Genomic DNA, 19,657 nt, shown 5'->3' on the forward strand with positions numbered 1-19,657 from the left:
TTTTTAAAACAAATTATGAAAGTTATGTAGCTCTGAAAAATATAATCAGACCTCCTGTGTTCAGGAAACGTTCACCAGGGGTACTCATTCCAATTGAAGACCAAGGTTTCCCCCCCATCCCCTTGTATACGGCAATTAATCTTTGCCTTAATTTAATGGGATCTAACCAATCAAACTAAAGAGGGTACCTGGGATATAAAAATGATCTTGAGAAATGAAGGTTGAAAAAGAGGTACCTGTGGTTTAAAGCCGTATCCGCAAGCAAGGCAATCCTTAAACTATCTTCGGGAGAGGAGCCCAAAGTCCAGACTTCGATCATGGCATTTCAGAGGGGCAAGCAGGAAGATTGGGGGGAGGGGGGGTAGTTTCCAGCCCTGAAGGATGACGCAATGCGTCTGAGTCAGCCTCTCTCAAACAATAGGACCGTTTCCTTTCCTTCCTCCCAGTTGAACTTTGTTTTTTGTTTTTTTAAAAACTTTTTAATTGCCTTTTATAAAAAGTAATAAACTGGAAATACCCAGCGTCACAAGAAGTTTCTGCTTCCAACGGGGCCAGCCTGAGCTTGTCTCAAGTGCCAACTGGGTGGCATTCAGGAAAGACCATGGCACGTCACCGAACTGGAAAATGGCCATAAAAATAGCTCGATTTGAGTTGCAAAGACAGATGTGAGTGTTGCACTTGTCACTAATGGTCACGCCGACCGAGGGTGCCGGAGGTTTCATCCACAACTGGAGCCCCCTGGATTCACAGGTAGTCCAGTTACAACTCATTTAGCGTCCGTTCAAACTTACAACGGTACCAGAAAAACTGACTTATAAGTGGTCCTCCCATTTTTGTGTCCTATTTTGATACACCGAGGATGCTAGAGTGTGCTAGGGTCCTTTTCTCAATTTGATAAATACCGGTAGTCCTCGTTTTGTGGCAATTGGGATTGGTCATTAAATGAAGCAGTTGTTAAGAGAAGTACTGTTATTTTTTATCGTTTTACTTCAAGTTTCCTTGGCTTTTTTTTTTTGGCAAAGATTGTCAATGCAAGGGTTGGCCCCAAAGTTACTTTTTTCCATCACCTTCCTAACTGTAAGTGGCTGCCGTGCAAGGCAGTCGCTAAATGAGGACTACCTTGTAAGACAGAATTCTAAAAAGGTAGCAAAGGAGTTTTTCTTTCTTCCGTCTCTCAGCCCACAAAAGAACCGCCTCTCTACCAGATACCACAACGCACTCAGTCTTTCTCATGGCCATTTTCAGAGTGAAATGCTCATTTATCCAGTGGTGCCCTTTCCTTCCCATGGAAAATCCTGCTTCAAGCCTCTGGTGGGGAAAAAATAATAATCTAATTTTGCAATTTTGCAACTCCAATCTTGGCTTCAACGGGGCAGAAAGAGCAGCCAGGAAGAGAATTAATGTTTTATTACATTTTTCATCTGGCAACAGATGAGGTCCTGTTGTCTTGCTGCAGGACAGCTGAGCGAGAGAAGCAGAGCCCAGGACATTCAAATAATTTCTTTGGCTGAGCCCCTTTGGGTAAACCTGAACCTGGCTCTCACCCATCTAAATCCAATGTGCCAGCCTTTAACATATATCATGGCTAAGCATTCTGGGCAGTTCTAGGTCGCAAGTCTAGATATGCCACAGATGTAGCTGTCTTCTCCTGTGGCCCCCATATGGAACAGATAGCAACAGCAATCGCACTTAGACTTCTATAGTGCTTTACACCCCTTACTAAGCGGTTTACAGAGTCAGCCCATCCTCATTTTACCCACCTTGGAAGGGTGGAAGGCTGAGCCAACTTTGAGTCTGGTGAGATTTGAACTGCCAAATTGCAGGCAGCCGGCAGTCAGCAGACGAGCCTGCAGTACTGCACTCTAACAAACTGTACCACCGTGGCAGATGGGTACCATGCTGATGTTTACGCTCCCAGTTCGCTAGCTCTGCTGCTCTTGCAGATCACACTGCTAAAATTTGGCCACATTTTTTTCAAAATTCACTTACTAATCCTATCTATTTCAGATAAGAATTTGTCTGAAATAATATAGGGCAGTGAGGGCTAAACTTTTTCCCATCGCATGCCAAAAGCGGGGGGGGGGGAGCGCAGAGGGGTTGTTCGCGGGGATACCCACACCCATAATGCTATGCACATGCCCCCCCATGCGTGCATGCGTGTTTGACCCCTGCCCTCCCCCAAATGCTTTTGGCACGTGATGGGCCCATTTTTCGCTAGCTCCCCAGTCTCCGGAGGCTTTCTAGGAGGCTGGGAAGGGCGAAAACAGCCCCCCCCCCCGAGGCTTCCCTGAAGCGTGAAAAATAGCGGTTCACCGACAAAAGCGCGCCCGATGAAACCGCGGTGACAAAACCGCGAGTTCTAAACCGCGCTGACGAATGAGCGCTGAAGCGCACCGACAACAGCGTGCTGACAGAAGCGCACTCTAAACCTGACCCTAACCCTTACCTTAACTTAAATCGCGCTGTTGTCGGCGCATTAATGACGTCACGGTTTTAGCGCCACAGTTTTGTCGGTGAGCTTTTGTCGTGCGCGCATTTGTCGGGTCATGAAAAGTAGCCCTATGGGCAAACTGGAAGTTTGAGAATGAACTTTGGGTTTGCCCGTAGGTCCATTTTTCATCCTCTGGAGCCTTCAGGAAGCTCCCTTCCTATAATCCCCAAAAAGTTCCCTCAACCCTGCCAGATACATCTGGCTGAGTTATCACCACCCCCTCGCTTCCAGGGTTGCGTTTGGACTTCAGCCCAAGTCTCCTCCAGTTCTGATCCAATGCTTTAACTACTACACCACCCATGAGCCACAGTGGCGCATTGGTTAGAGTGTAGTACTGCAGGCTAATTCTGCTGGCTGCCGCCTTACTGCAATTTGCCAGTTCAAATCCCACCGGGCTCAAGGTTGACTCAGCCTTCTATTCTTCTGAGGTGGGTAAAATGAGGATCCAAAATTGATGGGTGCAATATGCTGACTTTGTAAAAACCGCTTAGAAAGGGATGTAATGCACCGTAAAGTGGTACATAAGCTTAAGGTCTATTGCTATCCTGGCTATATTTACGGAAGGGTGTGCCCAACTGTTTTCAAGCGAAGGAGCACACTTGCTTCTGAATGCATGTTGGGGGCTGTGTACCAAAGGTAGGATACTTATGACCAGGAGTGGGGGAGAATCCCTAGGTTTCATTTAATCTCATTTTAAGATTTAATATACCCAATGTATGAGCCAGCAGTGTGCAGCGGCAGCCAAAAAAGCCAATGCAGTCCTAAGTTGCATTAACAGAGGGATACAATCAAGATCAAGGGAGGTACCAACACCACTCTATAAAGCCCTAGTAAGACCACACCTAGAGTACTGCATGCAGTTTTGGTCACCACACTATAAAAAGATGTTGAGACTCTGGAAAGAGTGCAGAGCAGAAAAAAGAAAGATGTTGAGGGGAGGGGAGGCTAAAACATACGAAGAATGGTTACAGAAACTGGGCATGGCTAGTCTAGTGAAGAGAAGGACCAGGGGAGACATGATAACACTTCCAATATTTGAGGGGCTGCCACAGAGAGGAGGGGATCAAGCTATTTTCTAAGAAACCTGAAGGCCAGGCAAGGAATAATGGATGGAAACTGACCAAGGAGAGATTCAACCTGGAAATAAGGAGGAACTTTCTGACAGGGAGAACAATCAACCAATAGAACAGAAGTTGCCTTCGGAAGTTGTGGGGGCTTCATCACTTGAGACTTTCAAGAAGAGACAGGACTGCCATTTGTCAGAAATGGTGTAGAGTCTCTTGCTTGAGCGGGGTTGGACTAGATGACCACCAAGTGACCCTACCATGACCATTTCCTGGGTTTGAACTGCGGGCTATCCTTCAACAGGTATAGCGTTTCCCCACCTCCAGCCTGTTTCAAACCCCCTGCAACGGACTCCTATCTACCGCCGCTAAGAGAGGTTGGGAAGGGGCTATAAATTATACAAACACTGTCAATAAAAAAGGAAAGGAAACTCTTTCACCCCCCCTGCCCTTACTCCCGCCCACCTCGCTTTATCTCAAACCTCTCGTCCCCAAATACAGAATCAACTTCACTTCCCCGGTCTCTGCCCCAAACGCGGGCCCTCCCACCCCGGATTCGCCCTGCCAGCCGCTGGTTCTTTTCTTTTACCTGCTTCCGAGCCGCCCCGCGCTGCTCCCACACTAGGCCACCAATGTCTCCGCGGGACCCCCGAGCGTTGGGCCAGGCAAAGGAGCGGAACTGACCTCAACCGACTCCGAGCGACTCGCCGCGCCTTCAGCTTCTCAATCCCGGCCAAAGAGAGAAGCTCCAAGTTGGGGTTGCAGCAACAGGCTTCCCAATCGCGAGAACTCAGCCTACAACTCCCGGCACGCCCTGCGCGCCGGCGTCCATTCCCCGATATACACTGTCGAAGGCCACCGGGAACTACATCTCCCGACAAGCCAGGGCTCTGTCTCTCGCCAATCCAGGCAGGCAGGCAGGCATGCGTGCCGAAGCCGGAGCTATCGAGCGCTTTCTGGCAGGCAATCATGGCAAAGACGTTTTACTCATTAATAGAAATCGTTAACAATCCGTATCTGTTGAATTTCGATTCCTGTCATTACCAGTCCACACATCTGGAGAATATATGGCAATCCTTTTCTTAGGCTGATCGAGATAGTCATGTGTAAGATTTCAACTTTATTGCTTGTATCCTTACGATTTATATTGATATTGTTTCCTGATTGCTTATGTGTACCCTATGACTATCATTAAGTGTTGTACCTTATGATTCTTGACAAATATATCTGCACCAAAGACAAATTCCTTGTGTGTCCAATCACACTTGGCCAATAAAGCTATTCTATTTTATTCTATTCTACTTTTTCTAACTCGTGACCTTGTTTAGCTACTCAAAATTGAGTTACCCTGGATTGATTGGGGCTTCTTCCTGGTTTAAGAAAATACCAGTTAGGACTCCAGCCTTATATTCTTGATTTGTTGTCCAAAACTCTAGTTGACAGGTTTAAACGACTGATTGAATTAAACCCTTTTTTGGATTAACTCAACACGGTCAGGAAACAAAATTCGGTTTACACAACATGTTAAGCTACAAAAATTACAAACCAGTTTAATCGTGTTGTGCAGTTAACAGCTGCTACTGGTAGGTTTTCGATGGACCAGGTCATTTGTGTTGTGTGAATTCAGCTGTGGTTTCAGATAAGCATGTTTTCCTCTCATTGTGATGTGGCTTGAGAAAAGGGCTCTGTTGATGGAACTGGCACCCATGCTTACAGGGCACCTATATATGTTAAGAGCCCCGTTTCTTGGCTTTACATTAGTTGGTTCGCTATTTTGAGTTTGAGTTTATTGACATTTGTATGCCACCCACTCCCTTGGGACTCTTTTGGCTGCTGTATTCATTTTTTTGGATGCTTCTGTTGCTCTGCTTTAACTGTTTCCTAGTCTTAGAACTACAACTCCCAGCTGCTACTAGGAAAAGGGGGGCAATTTATTTTTTCAAAGCACTAGAGGGCAGGACAAGAAAGAATTGGTGGAAACTAAGCAAGGAGAGAAGCAACCTGGAATTAAGGAGAAACTTCTTGACAGTGAGGACAATTAATCAGTGGAAGAGCTGGGCTCCAGACGTTGTAGGTGTTTCATCACTGGAGGTTTTTTAAAGAAGAGACTGAAGAGCCAATTGTCTAAAATGGTATAGTGTCTCCTGCTTGAATGAATAGATGGATGGATAGAGATAGATAGATAGATAGATAGATAGATAGATAGATAGATAGATAGATAGATGATAGATAGATAGATAGATAGATGATAGATTGATAGATAGATAGATAGATAGATGATAGATAGATAGATGATAGAGATAGATATAGATGATATTGATAGATAGATAGATAGATGATAGATAGATGATAGATAGATAGATAGATAGATAGATAGATAGATAGATAGATAGATGATAGATGATAGATGTTAGATAGATAGATAGATAGATAGATAGATAGATAGATAGACTGATTGATAGATAGACTGATTGATAGATAGATGATAGATGATAGATAGATGTTAGATAGATAGATAGATAGATAGATAGATAGATAGATGATAGATAGATGATAGATAGATGATAGATTGATAGATAGATAGATAGATGATAGATTGATAGATAGATAGATGATAGATTGATAGATAGATAGATAGATAGATAGATAGATAGATAGATAGATAGATAGATGATAGATAGATGATAGATAGATGATAGAGATATAGATGATATTGATAGATAGATAGATAGATAGATAGATGATAGATGGATGATAGATAGATAGATAGATGTTAGATAGATAGATAGATAGATAGATAGATAGATAGATAGATAGATTGACTGATTGACTGATTGACAGATAGATAGATGATAGATAGATAGATGATAGATAGATAGATAGATAGATAGATGATAGATAGATAGATAGATAGATAGATAGATAGATAGAATTATTTATTGGCCAAGTGTGATTGGACACACAAGGAATTTGTCTTTGGTGCAGATGCTCTCAAGTCTACCTAAAAAGATATAGGGGGTTGGACTAGAAGACTGCCAAGGTCCCTTCCAACTGTGTTATTCTTACTATAACTGCTAACCACCCCAGAGTCACTTGGCTGAGATGGGAGGCGGTAGATACTGAATAAATAAACAAGCAAGTGAATCCTGCATAGGATCTTTGCGGTCATAGATCGAAACTCCTTCTCCGGCATCATCTGCCTCGTGCCTTCCTTGAGACCCCTCCCCCCTCCACTTCCTAAACTTTGGATTCTTCCCACCGAACTACGCTTCCCAGAATGCCAAGCGAAGCCGGCGCTCTCCTCCCCCCCCCACGAGCGCATGGGATAAGCCGCGTGGGCGGGGCACAGGCGGCGGCTGCTGCTGCTGTTGTTTCTTCTGTCGCCGTGGCAGCTGAAGGCTGCGGCGAGCTTGGGACACCGGGGGAGCTTTTAGGGACCCTGCGGGTAAGTAGGGTGGGGTTCAAGGGGCGGTAGAGTGGGAAAGAAGAAGAGGAGGAGGAGGAGGCTGCTTACTTGTATTTCCTAGAATGGAGCCTCCAGATTCAGGAGCAGCCATTACATGTCAGCTGCAAGGGAGCGATGGTAGAGAATGACGTCGGGTGGCTCCTGGAAACAAAGAATTGTATTGCTATAATTGGCTAGGAATTCTGGGAGTCAAAGGCTCCCACATCTGGAGGACACCAAGTGGGGGGGGCTGTAAACACTGCTGTTTCCTGAATTAGAGCCCCGTTTCTCCCCCATCTCTGTGTTGGGATGAAGGGAACCTCATTTTTAAGAGTTCTTTATATTGTCTTCTCCAGTTTATGAAAAGTTTGCGGGCATGAATAGTGAAACACTGTAACACCCCCCCCCCCAAGAGAATAGCAATCCCCCATCAGGATAATTAAAGATTTTAAAATTTACCAATTTTGGGTATCCCCTTGGCCCAATCCTACAAAAAAAAGGGGGATTGAAGTACAGAAAAAAAACTTTCGCAATATATTCCTTTTTATATCCAGTTTGTGGTTTTCTCAGCAGTGAACATCTGTCGGATCTGCTGCATCTTAAAAGCATAAGGTGACAGCTGACAACATTAGTCTGTTCATTGCCAAGTAAATGTGTCTGTAGGATGACGACCCCCACAGATCAAGCTGCAGCCCTTAAACACATTTATTCTGCAAACAGTAACCTTAGCAGAGTTGGAAGGGACCTTGGAGGTCATGTAGTCCAACCTCCTGCTCACGCAGGAGACCTATCCTAGAGCTTGTGGCCAGACGTATTGAGGACACCCAGAAAAAAATGCCATTTGCAAGGTTGCAAAAGAATAATCATCTACATTAGTAAATATTACAGACGCCAATTTTAAAAATGGGATTAAAATTGCCAATTACCTCCCTACGACCAATCAGATCCCACAGATTAGGCCTCCTCCGAATTCCATCTGCCAGCCAGTGCCGACTGGCAAATCCCCGGAGGAGGGCCTTCTCTGTGGCTGCTCCGGCCCTCTGGAACGATCTCCCCGTGGAGATCCAGACCCTCACCATCCTCCAGGCTTTCCGCAAAGTCATGAAGACCTGGTTCTTCCAGCAGGCCTGGGGCTGATGAATTTCCAGCCCCACTTGAAATGTTGTGACTGCTGTTGTTTTTACTCTGTTTGTCTTTTATCTTATTTGTATCCCCTTCCCCCCTTTGGTTGTTAGCCGCCACGAGTCCCTCGGGAGTGGGGCGGCATACAAATTAAATAAACATTCAAACATTCAACATTCAAAATTGGGGGTATTGCCTGTTTCTTTATTCCCAGGAAAGGTTTCTTATTTTAGTTCTACAAAATATGGAAGAACCTCCTAAAATATCCTCAATGTCTTGATTTTCAGAGGACTGCTTTTTCCTGCTCTCTGGAACTGGGTCTTGATGTTTCTCCAGCCACTTGAAAAGAACTTATAATGGCAAAAGACATCCTAGGAGAGGCAGGCCTCCACTTTGACGAGCTGAACAAATTGAGGGTTTTGGATCCAGAGGTGGCCCAACAAACCACAGAGCTGAAAGAGGAATGCAGACTGTTTGTAGACAGTAAGTCTTCTTGGCTGATTGGCAGAGAGAGCTGCCCCTCCATACAGCAGAGCCAGGATGATGTTGTGAAGGCCTGGTTCACACCGACGGGGTTAACAAGGGATGGTTGTGGGGTGATTTGTAACTTAGCTCATCTGGAAGATGCCATAACTGGCTCTATGTTTTGGTATTCTCTCTGGCTGATCCAGCTTTTCATGCAGAAATGACTCATTTAGACTAGGACAGAGACAAAGGCTTCTGGGACCCGAGAATGTCATGGCCAGCTGGGTTTGGAACTGTGGCCAAATATGGTCCCATAAAATTCTACCAGGTCCTTGCTCTCTTTCACCTCTTGCTCCTGACATTCCTAGCAGCCTGCCCATCAGAGATGCCTCTCCCTATGTGGGAAATGGATGGTTTTTTCTATGGTCAGGGATAGGGGCTCAAATTCTTGTGGCTGGTTAGCTCTGCAAAAATGAGAGTTATCTTAAATCTTGATCTCCAAAATCAAGTTTGGATGTGTAGGTCAGTGGTGGGATTTAAATTTTTTTACTACTGGATCTGTGGGCGTGGCGTGGCTTGGTGGGTGTGGCAGGGGAAGGATACTGTAAAATCTCCATTCCTTTCCCACTCCACTAACCTGCTTTCCCATAGGGCAACAGAAGAAGACCCAGCCAATCAGCTGGGACTCGGGAGACAGGGAATAGATGGGGGCGGAGCCAGCCAAGGGTGGTATTTGCCGCGTTCTCCAAACTACTCACAATTTCCGTTACCGGAACCGGTCAGAACTGGCTGAATACCACCTCTGGTAGGGCTGTATGCAGGAGTATATCCGTGTCTGTGGGCATTGGTGAAGATTTATGTGTTTCTAAAAGTCCTTGTTTGAGTCGATGAGCAAATGGTCAGAGGCACTTGAATGATTCCAAATGCAGAATTGTGACCTAGCGCTCTAAAAAAATTATAATAGAAATTTCCATATTAACTCTACGGTCCTTTGTCTGATGATATTGGTGTAAACATTTTCTTTTACTGCTTTCTTTCTTTTTGCAGAAATTGCCGAATTTAAAAAAATAGTGGGCAACCTGATTGAACTGGTAGATCAGCTTGCAAAAGCCACAGAAAATGAGAAGATCAAGGTAAAGGAGCATTTATAAAGGAATATTTCCCAAGGAGGCTAATTTGAAGGACAACCTCCCTCATTCTTCCCCCCCCTCCCCCTCAAAAAAAAAAGTATTTATGCCTTTGAGTAGAAAAGAGGTGTTAATGTTTTGGGTCAAAGCGTTTCTGATCTATGAGTAGTCATTTTCTCGAAATATCTCTGCACTCAACAGGATCTCTGCTTTGGCTAACTTTAAAAAAATAATATGGGGGGGGGGAAACAATTAAAAAGAGAACCTGACAGGTTGTAAATCAGAAGATCAGCTTAGAGCCATGATGCTGAACTGTAAAATCTCCTGTGGCACGTGGAGCCATATTTGCTGGCACAGCAGCCCTCGGTAGCCCTCAGCTCCAGCATGCATGTGTGCACCGGCCAGCTGATTTTCAGCTTTCCGGAGGGCTGGGGGAGGCTGTTTTCACCCTCTCCAGGCTTCAGGAAAGCCTCCAGAGCCTAGAGAGGGTGAAAAACAGGCCCAACTGGAAATTTGGAACGAACTTCCCTTTGGCCCATTGGGCCTGTTTTCATCCTCCCCAGGTTCTGTAGGCTTTCCTGGAGCCTGGGGAAGGAGAGTGGGGAGGGCAAAAATCCCCCCCCACATGCGCGGTGGGGGGGTCACTTGCACATGCGCATGTGGGTGGGCACATGCGCAAGCGCGATAGTACGCACATGCACAGTTTTGGCACACCTTTAGAAAAAGGTTTGCTATCACTGGCCTAGAGAGATACTGTCATTTTGTCATGCGGGCATGGGATAATATCAACTCTTTCTGCTCGGCTCATTTAAAGCAGGTCTATACTAGACATCGATGCTTACCAACAGATTTCTTTAGAGGTGGAGCGCCCCTAACAATTTTAGCTCCATTTAGAAGGATTGCAAAAAAAAAAAAAAAACTTACTTTGGAAAAAAAAATAAAGTTGTCTTCTTTTGCAGGCAATCGGGGCCCGTAACTTACTGAAGTCCATAGCAAAGCAAAGAGAGGCCCAACAGCAACAACTCCAAGCATTGATCGCCGAGAAGAAGACGCAGTTGGAAAGGTTAGGAATAGACAAAGGAATTTCCAAATACCTGCTGAGCTCATCCTAGGTTTCCTGGCCACAAAAACTGGAGCGCCAGTATGTCTCCTGTCCTTAAAGCATCTGAGCCTTATATCAGGGAAGGATATTATTTTCCTTCTCTCTCTCTCTACACACACACACACACACACACACACACACACACACACACACAAAATCTGAAATCATGCAAGATTTTGGCAGCCTTGCTCCCCTCATTTAGTGCTGTCTGATGAGATTTGTTATCCTATATTAATGTTTCTCAACTTTGTCTGAGGAATTCTGGGAGTGGAAGTCCAATCTTCTTAAAGTCGCTGAGGTTGATAAACCCTTGTCCTAAATTCTCCTCTACTTAAAAAAATACTTTTTTTAAAATTGGGGTGGGGTGAGTCACAAGATATTTCTGCAAGGGATAAACGGTCTGCTTTTGCTGAGTGGAGTTTGCTTCCGAGTAATCCCAAGGAGGATAGCGATACCACTTAGACTTATATACTGCTTTACAGTGCTTTTACAGCCCTCTCTAAGCTGTTTACAGAGTCAGCTTCTTGCCCCCAAGAATCTGGGTCTGCCTTTTACCCACCTCAGATGGATGGGAGGCTGAGTCAACCTCGAGCCTGGTGAGATTGGAACTGCCAAATTGCAGGCAGCCGGCAGTCAGCAGAAGTAGCCCTGCAATACTGCACTCTAACCACTGTGTCACCGTGGCTCAGAATGTAATTAGCTTTGATGGGAAAGATTAATAAAAGAGAAGATGAGGCTATGTTTTAAAGCCTTCCCTCGGGCTGCCTTTCTCAGTTTCAACCACAACATTGGGAATTCTGCCAGATGCTGTCCTAACCTGTTAGGGCCCCAGGTTAGAGAAAGTGACCTGCTTAATCACATTATCGTGATAGCACCGGTTCCCCTCTTTCACATGCATTGCGTAAACAGGGGAAAGGGTTTGTTTCCATGGGTTCATTGCCATCTTGACTCTTTTGATCCTCCCCCTGTGTACATTTTGCTTGCCAGATAGGACAGCGCAGGAGTACTTGCATTTTGGGAGAAACGGATTATTTAACATTTGAGGAGCAAAACTATCCCCCCCAAGGCTAAGCATTATGGAATCCTTGGTGCTCTCTTGTTTGCAAACAACCCAACATCCTCAGTGTGAATGAGTGTGGGGTTTGCTACCTATTCGGCCGTCAATAGACACATAGAAATAAACCACATTTACACACCAGTCAAAAAAATACCTAAGAAGGAAACTAAAAGACTAGACTGCATCTGCTCCAGCAACCAACATCTAGATAAGTAGGGTGTCAGGCCTCCAGCGATATTTTCTTTTGGATCTTTGGCCTGCCACACTTTCTATTATTCTACTATGCATTTTCCATTGTGGGAAAATGGGAGGGGGGGATTGTACAGAGTTAGATGCTATGTAGCCATAACAAAATTCTTTCTAGTAAGCCAAGGTCATCCTTTGTCTTTGCACCTCTGCACCTGGCCGAAAATGGATGGGTGGAACTGCCAGCATGGCAGTGGGAAATTGGACCATGTGATGGACTTGTGGGTGTGTGGGCAAGATCTTGAACTTTCAACTGGGTGGGGAAAACCTGAAAGCTTTCAGATTTGGGTTTTCCCAGATGGGCCAACATGGCTCTCTTAATAAATTGGAACTTTGGGCAATACTTTGCCTTGGACTCTGATTTACTTTTGGATGCTATTTGCTAATGCTATTTAATTAACTATTTGCTAATGCTAGTTAATCCCTGATGTAAGGATTAACACCAGACAAATAAGCAGGAAACAATACCGTAATAAAAAACTGACAAGGAGAAAATCATACTCCCATCTACGCCGGCCGGACAAGGTACGATATAGCAATAGCAATAGCAGTTAGACTTATATACCGCTTCATAGGGCTTTCAGCCCTCTCTAAGCGGTTTACAGAGTCAGCATATTGCCCCCAACAACAATCCGGGTCCTCATTTTACCCACCTCGGAAGGATGGAAGGCTGAGTCAACCCTGAGCCGGTGAGATTTGAACAGCCGAACTGCAGAACTGCAGTCAGCTGAAGTAGCCTGCAGTGCTGCATTTAACCACTGCGCCACCTCGGCTCGCTCTATTTATAATAAACAGAGTGCACCGAGGATCCCATACTTCAACCCTGAGCTACATATATTCTTTTCTATCGGCGTCACGATTATCTCTGGAGGTTTTCTAAAGCGCTTAAATATGCCAAATACCACTGAGTTTTTCCAAAGGGCCAATTAATTGCATGGCCTTCCAAACACTCCCGGAACACTTTTATTCCTCCTGCCCTCATCTGCCCAGAGCCAGCCTGATTGGCCATCCCCAGCATCCATCAGGGAGGGGTTTTCTCTATGTTCTTGGAGCCGGTTGTCATAAAACAGCTGCCGAAAAATGCAAAAGAATGCTGGAAGGGTTTTTTTACTCCCTAAATTATTCTGAGGAGTAACTCAAGAATGCAAAGACGTGAAAGCCATCAGCTCTTGTTCCTGGCATGGCTCTTGTTCCCAGCTGAAAAATCTCCCCCAATTCTTCACCCTTCAAGCTGTCTTCAGCCCAGCCAGCTCATTCTTTGCTCTCCTTGTTCCTCAGGTACCGAGTGGAGTATCAAACACTGTGCAAAATAGAAGCGGACCAGAATGAATTCATCGACCAGTTTATCTTCCAGAAGTAGACCAAGAACTGATGGCAACCAGCAGACCAAGAGAACTTGACCCATTCCTGTTGTTCCAAAGCAGGCAATTCAGACCGGCTGTGAAAGCATCGACTGAGGACACACCTTCCAAGATCTCCTCTCCAATCCGAAGAGTTTTCATTGTCCCCAAGCAACCTGCCCTGGGGTTGGGGATAACAAAAATAACACGATTGGCAGGTTCCATGGGAAGATGTTTGTGATTGGATGTGCTTCCAAAGGATGAGAAGGAAGGAGCAATTCTTGTATTTAAGTCTTCTCTTTTTTTTTTAGCAGCTGTTTATAATGAGAGTTTACATCACTAAACAGTATTTTTCACTGGGTTTGTGCATCTTCCCCACTTTTTAAGAAAATAAAATGCTTTTGAGGAACAATTAAGTATCTTTTGAAATAGCAAGAGCACTTAGACTTATATACCACTTCACCCTACCCCCCTCTAAGCGGTTTACAGAGCCAGCCTCTTGCCCCCAACAATCTGGGTCCTCATTTGACCCACCTCGGGAGGATGGAAGGCTGAGTCAACCGTGAGCCTGGTGGGATTCAAACTGCTGAACTGCAGCTGGCAGTCAGCTGAAGTAGCCTGCAGACCTTGATTGATGATTGGATGGGGAACCACCAGGAGACCTCCGTGTGGTAGATAACAGCAATAGTATGACAAGAGTTGGAAGGAACTTTGGGGGTCTTCTAGTCCAACTCCCTGCTCAGGCAGAAGACCCTGACTATGCCAGTGATGGCAAACCTTTTTGGCACTGAGTGTCTAAACCTGAAAGCACATACAGGATCGCTGGAAACCCAAAAACCAGCTGGCTGGTGGGCATGTGCTCATTAGCCAGCTGGTTTTCAGGTTTCCAGCGCTCCGGCGCATGCGAAGACCAACTGGCCGGCACATATGCGTGCACTGGAGACCAGAAGAGCAGCTGGCGACAGCATCCATGCCTACAGAGGGCTCTTGTATGCCACTTCTGGCATGTGTGCCATAGGTTCACCATCACGGCTCTATGCCATTCTGGACACACAACAGTCCAATTTCTTAAAAGCCTCCTGTGATAAGAGCACCCAAAACATCTGGAGCTAACCCATTCCACTGATTAATTGTTCTCACGGACAGTTGCTGTCCTCCTTAGTTATAGGTTCAGAGGTGGTATTCAGCAGGTTCTGACCAGTTCTGGAGAACCGGTAGCGGAAATATATATTCAGCAGGTTCTGACCAGTTCTGGAGAACCGGTAGCGGAAATATATATAACAAATGTAACAAAGGCAACAGTAAAAATATTGGCTTTCTGTCTGGATGGTCTCTTGTGATGAGCCGATAGAGAAAGGAAGCAGTATGCTTCCTCCCATATTTGGGCATACCAGGGGTTGTGACACTAAATACATACCTATTTCCCTGGCTCAGCTGATAAAGGAGGAGAACCTTGTGGCTTAGTGGTTAACACAACTGCTTAATATGTAATACAGCACAGGTTCAATCCTAGTAAGGGTATGGTTAGCTGATGAGAGCTAAATAGCTTGAAATAGATCTATACTAGTCTCCCTTTATTTATTTATCAGCTCAAATACAACATTATATATATGGAATATATATATATATATGTATGTATGTATGTATGTATGTATGTATGTATGTATGTATGTATGTATGTATATATATGCATTTAAAGTCACAACCCCTGGTATGCCCAAATATGGGAGGAAGTTTACTACTTCCATTCTCTCTCTATCGGCTCGTCACAAGAGACCATCCAGACAGAAACCCAATATTTTTATTGTTGCCTTTGTTACATTTATGTTGTATTTGTGCTGATTTATTTATTTATCAGCACAAATTTATTTATCAGCACAAATACAACACGTGTGTGTGTGTGTGTGTGTGTTGCAAATGGTTTGGTGTTGTTTGATAAAAGAATTCCAGCATTCTCCATTAAATTCTCAAGCTACATAAATGTTTTTTCAACAAGCTTGGTAATTCGAAGCCAGCAAGCTGGTTACATTGTACGTAACATCTTCCCTCTTCTGGACTTCTTTTATCTACTCTTATTCTAATGGATTTGTAAAATGTTTTAATTCCTGCTTTTAGTGTACATCACCCAGAGTCCCTTGGTGGGAGATGGGGAACCATATGCATTTGATAAAATAAGCAAAAAATAAAAGCACAGAGTCACTTCATGGGGTCACTCCAAGTCAGCAGGTTCTGACCAGTTCTGGAGAACCGGGAGCGGAAATTTTGAGTAGTTCGGAGAAATGGTAAATACCACCTCTGGCTGGCCTCGCCCCCATCTATTCTCTGCTTCCCGAGTCCCAGCTGATTGGGAGGAAATGGGGATTTTGCAGTAACCTTCCCCTGCCACGCCCACCAAGCCATGCCATGCCCACATAACTGGTAGTAAAAAAAGTTGAATCCCCCCCACTGTATAGGTTGGATCTCCCTTGGATAAGTTTCCAGCCGCCTTGTCCTGCCCTCAGGCCAGGGATTCAGATGAATAGCGGTGTTATTTTGCAAAAGCATTCCAACATTGTTCCATCTGGTCTTGTTTCATCCAGGCTTATTTTAATGGGTTTGTAAAAGGTTTTAATTCCTGGTTTTATTGTACAGCATCCAGAGTCACTCGGGGCGGGAAGGGCAGTCATATACATTTGTTAAATAAGTAAAAAAAATTAAAACTATAGGAGGTATTCGTGGGGACATCATAAGTGGATTAAACTTGTTGGAAGTTTTTTCTCTTCCTATTGGTTTAAACCAGCAATCCTTAGATTTAGAGTCCATGTGGCCAGAGAATAATCCTGATGTGCTTGTGTGTGTTTGTGTGTTTGTGTGTGTGTGTGTAACAGCACCCAGTGAGACCTTTAGCAAAAATGTCTATGGATATTCTCAGTCATCCAGGTCATGGTTGCCCCAAAGGTGCTTTTTTCAAGAGGCAGCTGGACTTTCTGGTTTTTCTTTGAAGACATTTCGCTTCTCAGCCAAGAAGCTTCTTCAGCTCCGACTGAATGATGAAGTCAGAGCTGAAGAAGCTTAGTTAGTTAGTTAGTTAGCAGTTAGACTTATATACCGCTTCATAGGGCTTTCAGCCCTCTCTAAGCGGTTTGAGAGACCGCCTCCTGCCAATTACCTCCCTACGACCTGTTAGATCGCATAGATTAGGCCTCCTCCGAGTTCCATCCGCCAGTCAGTGTTGACTGGCAACTACACGGAGGAGAGCCTTTTCAGTAGTAGCTCCGACCCTTTGGAACGATCTCCCCGTGGAGATTCGCACCCTCACCACCGTCCAGACCTTCCGCACAGCCCTCAAGATCTGGCTATCCCGTCAGGCCTGGGGATAAAGATTCTAATCCGTCCCCACCCGAATGATGAATGAATGTTGTGTTCTATTTTACTTATGTATTGTCTTATGTCTTGTCTTGTATTCCCCTCCCTATAAATTGTAAGCCGCCCTGAGTCCCCTCAGGGAAAAGGGCGGCCTATAAATAATAAACAAATCAAATCAAACAAAATTACAGAGTCAGCATATTGCCCCCAACAACAATCCGGGTCCTCATTTTACCCACCTCGGAAGGATGGAAGGCTGAGTCAACCCTGAGCCGGTGAGATTTGAACAGCCGAACTGCTGAACTGCAGTCAGCTGAAGTAGCCTGCAGTGCTGCATTTAACCACTGCGCCACCTTGGCTTCTTGAATAAGAAGTGAAATGTCTTCAAAGAAATATCAGAAAGTCCAGCTGCCTCTTGAAAGAAAGCACCTTTGGGATTTTAGTGAAGATCCCACGCTCAAGAGGTCTGCTTGAAGAACTGGGCAGGGCAGGTGGACAGGAGGCCACACCCTCCATGGGAAAGCCGAAAGGTGAGAAAAGCGAGCCTTTGTTTCCAGCGCCTGCCAGTCCGACGGACACCGATGAGACAATGGTCGCGGCTCGCGTCCTCAAGTGGACCTTCGTCTTATACTTCCCTGCTCACATCCCGTTGATTGTATTCATCGGTCTGCCTTTGCCGTGGCCTGGAGTTTACCCTCCCGCGCTGTAAGTAAAAAGGAACCGTCGAGATCTTGTAGCTGTTCCAACCTAAAGCATTGGGGGTCTGCCTCGTGAAGGAATTTGCGACCGAATTGCTGTATGTGGAACGGCGAACTTGCACTGTGGTCCTTCCTGACTGTTTGGAGGTGGAAAACCTGGGATTCATTGGCGAATGGGGGGAACCTGTATGAGATCACCTAGCTCCGGATGAGTCTCCTATCTAGCTTGTCTGGATTATGTAAAGGTAAAGGTTCCCTGCACATATGTGCTAGTCGTTCCCGACTCCAGGGGGCAGTGCATTTATTCTCCTGTTCGTTTGTCCTATGTATGTTGCAGGGCAGATTTTGCATGGTATTTCGTAGACTCCTTGGTTTTCTAGCTGGATTTTGTCTTTGGGGTTTCTTAAGATGTTGGCTATTTTTTGGTCAGTGTTGAAGTGTCGCACGCATCGCAGAACACAAGAACGCAGTAAGAAAAAAAGAAAAAACTTCCTCCCTTTTCCAGCACCTTAAAGCTACAGGACATGAAATTGATTTTGAAGGAACCAGGTTAATCTCCAAAACTGAACACTTCAACGGGAGAATAATTATGGAAGCTATCAAAATAGAGAAACATCCCCACAACATGAATAAACGTGACGATACCTCCCACCTACCAGACATCTGGAAACCAGCTCTAGTCAACAAACGAGCACCACCCACCACCCAGGCCGTTACAACAACAAAAAACAACGGACACACAGCCAGCACCAATCAGCACCAATCTACCAATCATGATACAGCCACACATCCAATCAATCCACTTGCTGAAACGGGGCCAGCACTCCACACACCCCCACCAAAGTTTGTAGAGGGACGGCAGCTCCAACCACGCTTTAAGCCCAAAACACCAGCCTGAAGATGGTGAGTGAGACCTCGCCGAAACGTTGCCAAGACAATCTCAATCTTACACAGGAAAAGACCCGAATACAACAAGACCAGCTTACCTACACCTTTGTAGTGCTATAAAAATAAAGGCACAGAGTCACTTTATGGGGTCACTCCAAGTCAGAGGTGGTCTTCAGCAGGTTCTGACCAGATCTGATAGCAGAAATTTTGATGGGGATTTTGCAGTAACCTTCCTCTGGAGTGGGGAGGGAATGGAGATTTTACAGTATCCTTCCCCTGCCACACCCGCCACGCCATGCCCACCAAGCCACACCACGCCCACCAAGCCACATGGCTGGAGAATCAAAAATCACACTCTCAAACCTGACAGGAGGAAAGTTCAAAAGTAGTGTTGGAAATTGTGACTTGACAGAAGGAGCAGGGGAAGCTTGGAACTGACTTCCAGCAGAGATAGGGGATTAGTCTTCAATGACTTGGGGTTAAATATGCTAGGGATAAAAACATGTCTATCATCTGACAAAAAGTAAAATAAATCAATGAATAAATAAAATAAAATATAATAGTAGTAGTAGTAGAAGTAGTAATAGTAGTAGAAGTGGTAATGTGATAGCAGGGATGACGAGAAGGAATATGAAAAAATCGAGAAATATCAGGACTTTAAAAACTTAAAAATTCAACGATTATGGCACAAACCAGCAGTGGTAATAATTTGGAAACAAATGACATCTTGTCAGTAGAGCAAAAAGGCAACAAAAGAAGGAGCAGGGGCACAAAATATCAGCTCTTAATTGATAAAATGATATTAGAAAATTGTAAGAACAGAAAAACGAACTTGAATATGGTCTGGATTGATTACAAAAAGGCATTTGACTCACTGCCACATAGTTGGATCATAAAATGCTTAGAAACAACTGGCATTAGCAAAAATATTATATCCTTTACTGAAAAGGTGATGAAACAGTGGAGAACTGAGTTGGCAGTAGGGAATGAGAACTACGGAATGGTAAATTACCTCACACACAGCACTGGCATGCATAAGAATATGATGTAAACTTGTTTTTTAAAAGGCATCTTTGGTTTGTGTTAAAACAACTTCAACACACGCAATGTTCTGATTGCACCACAAATGCAGTAGTCATCCTTACCTTTCACAGAGGCACTGAGTTTTATAAATATGAGCATGATAGTGTAGAATAATCATATCCAAGGACCAGTGGTGGGTTTCAAAAAAATTTGGAACCTCTTCTGTAGGTGTGGCCTGCTTTCC

The 19,657-nt window shown here is 44.8% G+C and overlaps 2 protein-coding genes across 5 annotated transcripts in view; one reads left to right on the plus strand and one right to left on the minus strand.

Annotated features, from left to right (window-relative positions):
• The window catches only part of TNFAIP1 (TNF alpha induced protein 1), a 30,212-nt gene extending 25,855 nt beyond the window's left edge, over positions 1-4,357 (minus strand). The window contains exon 1 of one of the 3 annotated variants that reach the window (XM_032216608.1): positions 4,240-4,357. The gene's annotated coding sequence lies outside the window, so the exon portion shown is untranslated. Of the gene's footprint in view, positions 1-236; positions 324-4,144 lie in introns of those variants that run through there. The other 2 variants (XM_032216606.1, XM_032216607.1) reach the window with 2 other exon arrangements.
• A 164-nt stretch (positions 4,358-4,521) lies between these two features.
• IFT20 (intraflagellar transport 20) lies at positions 4,522-13,886 on the plus strand. 2 transcript variants are annotated; one of them, XM_032216611.1, is made up of 5 exons: positions 4,522-4,661; positions 8,410-8,605; positions 9,635-9,720; positions 10,674-10,777; positions 13,398-13,886. In XM_032216611.1, exons 2-5 carry the CDS (start codon positions 8,479-8,481, stop codon positions 13,477-13,479), a joined length of 399 nt encoding a protein of 132 aa, XP_032072502.1. In that variant the 5' UTR covers positions 4,522-4,661; positions 8,410-8,478; the 3' UTR covers positions 13,480-13,886. The 2 variants fall into 2 exon arrangements, with proteins under 2 accessions (XP_032072502.1, XP_032072500.1); XM_032216609.1 differs by lacking the exon at positions 4,522-4,661 and adding an exon at positions 6,868-7,000 and having other exon boundaries at positions 13,398-13,885.
• The last annotated feature ends 5,771 nt before the right edge of the window (positions 13,887-19,657 follow it).

The sequence above is a fragment of the Thamnophis elegans genome, chromosome 4 (genome assembly GCF_009769535.1).
Source record: "Thamnophis elegans isolate rThaEle1 chromosome 4, rThaEle1.pri, whole genome shotgun sequence".
Taxonomy (NCBI): Eukaryota; Metazoa; Chordata; class Lepidosauria; order Squamata; family Colubridae; genus Thamnophis; species Thamnophis elegans.

Excerpts from the sequence above, each read along its gene's own strand:
- IFT20 (XM_032216611.1), top strand. The coding sequence starts at position 8,479 with ATGGCAAAAGACATCCTAGGAGAGGCAGGCCTCCACTTTGACGAGCTG. Across the intron at positions 8,606-9,634 it reads ATGCAGACTGTTTGTAGACA|AAATTGCCGAATTTAAAAAA; the intron begins GTAAGTCTTCTT and ends TTCTTTTTGCAG. Across the intron at positions 9,721-10,673 it reads CAGAAAATGAGAAGATCAAG|GCAATCGGGGCCCGTAACTT; the intron begins GTAAAGGAGCAT and ends CTTCTTTTGCAG.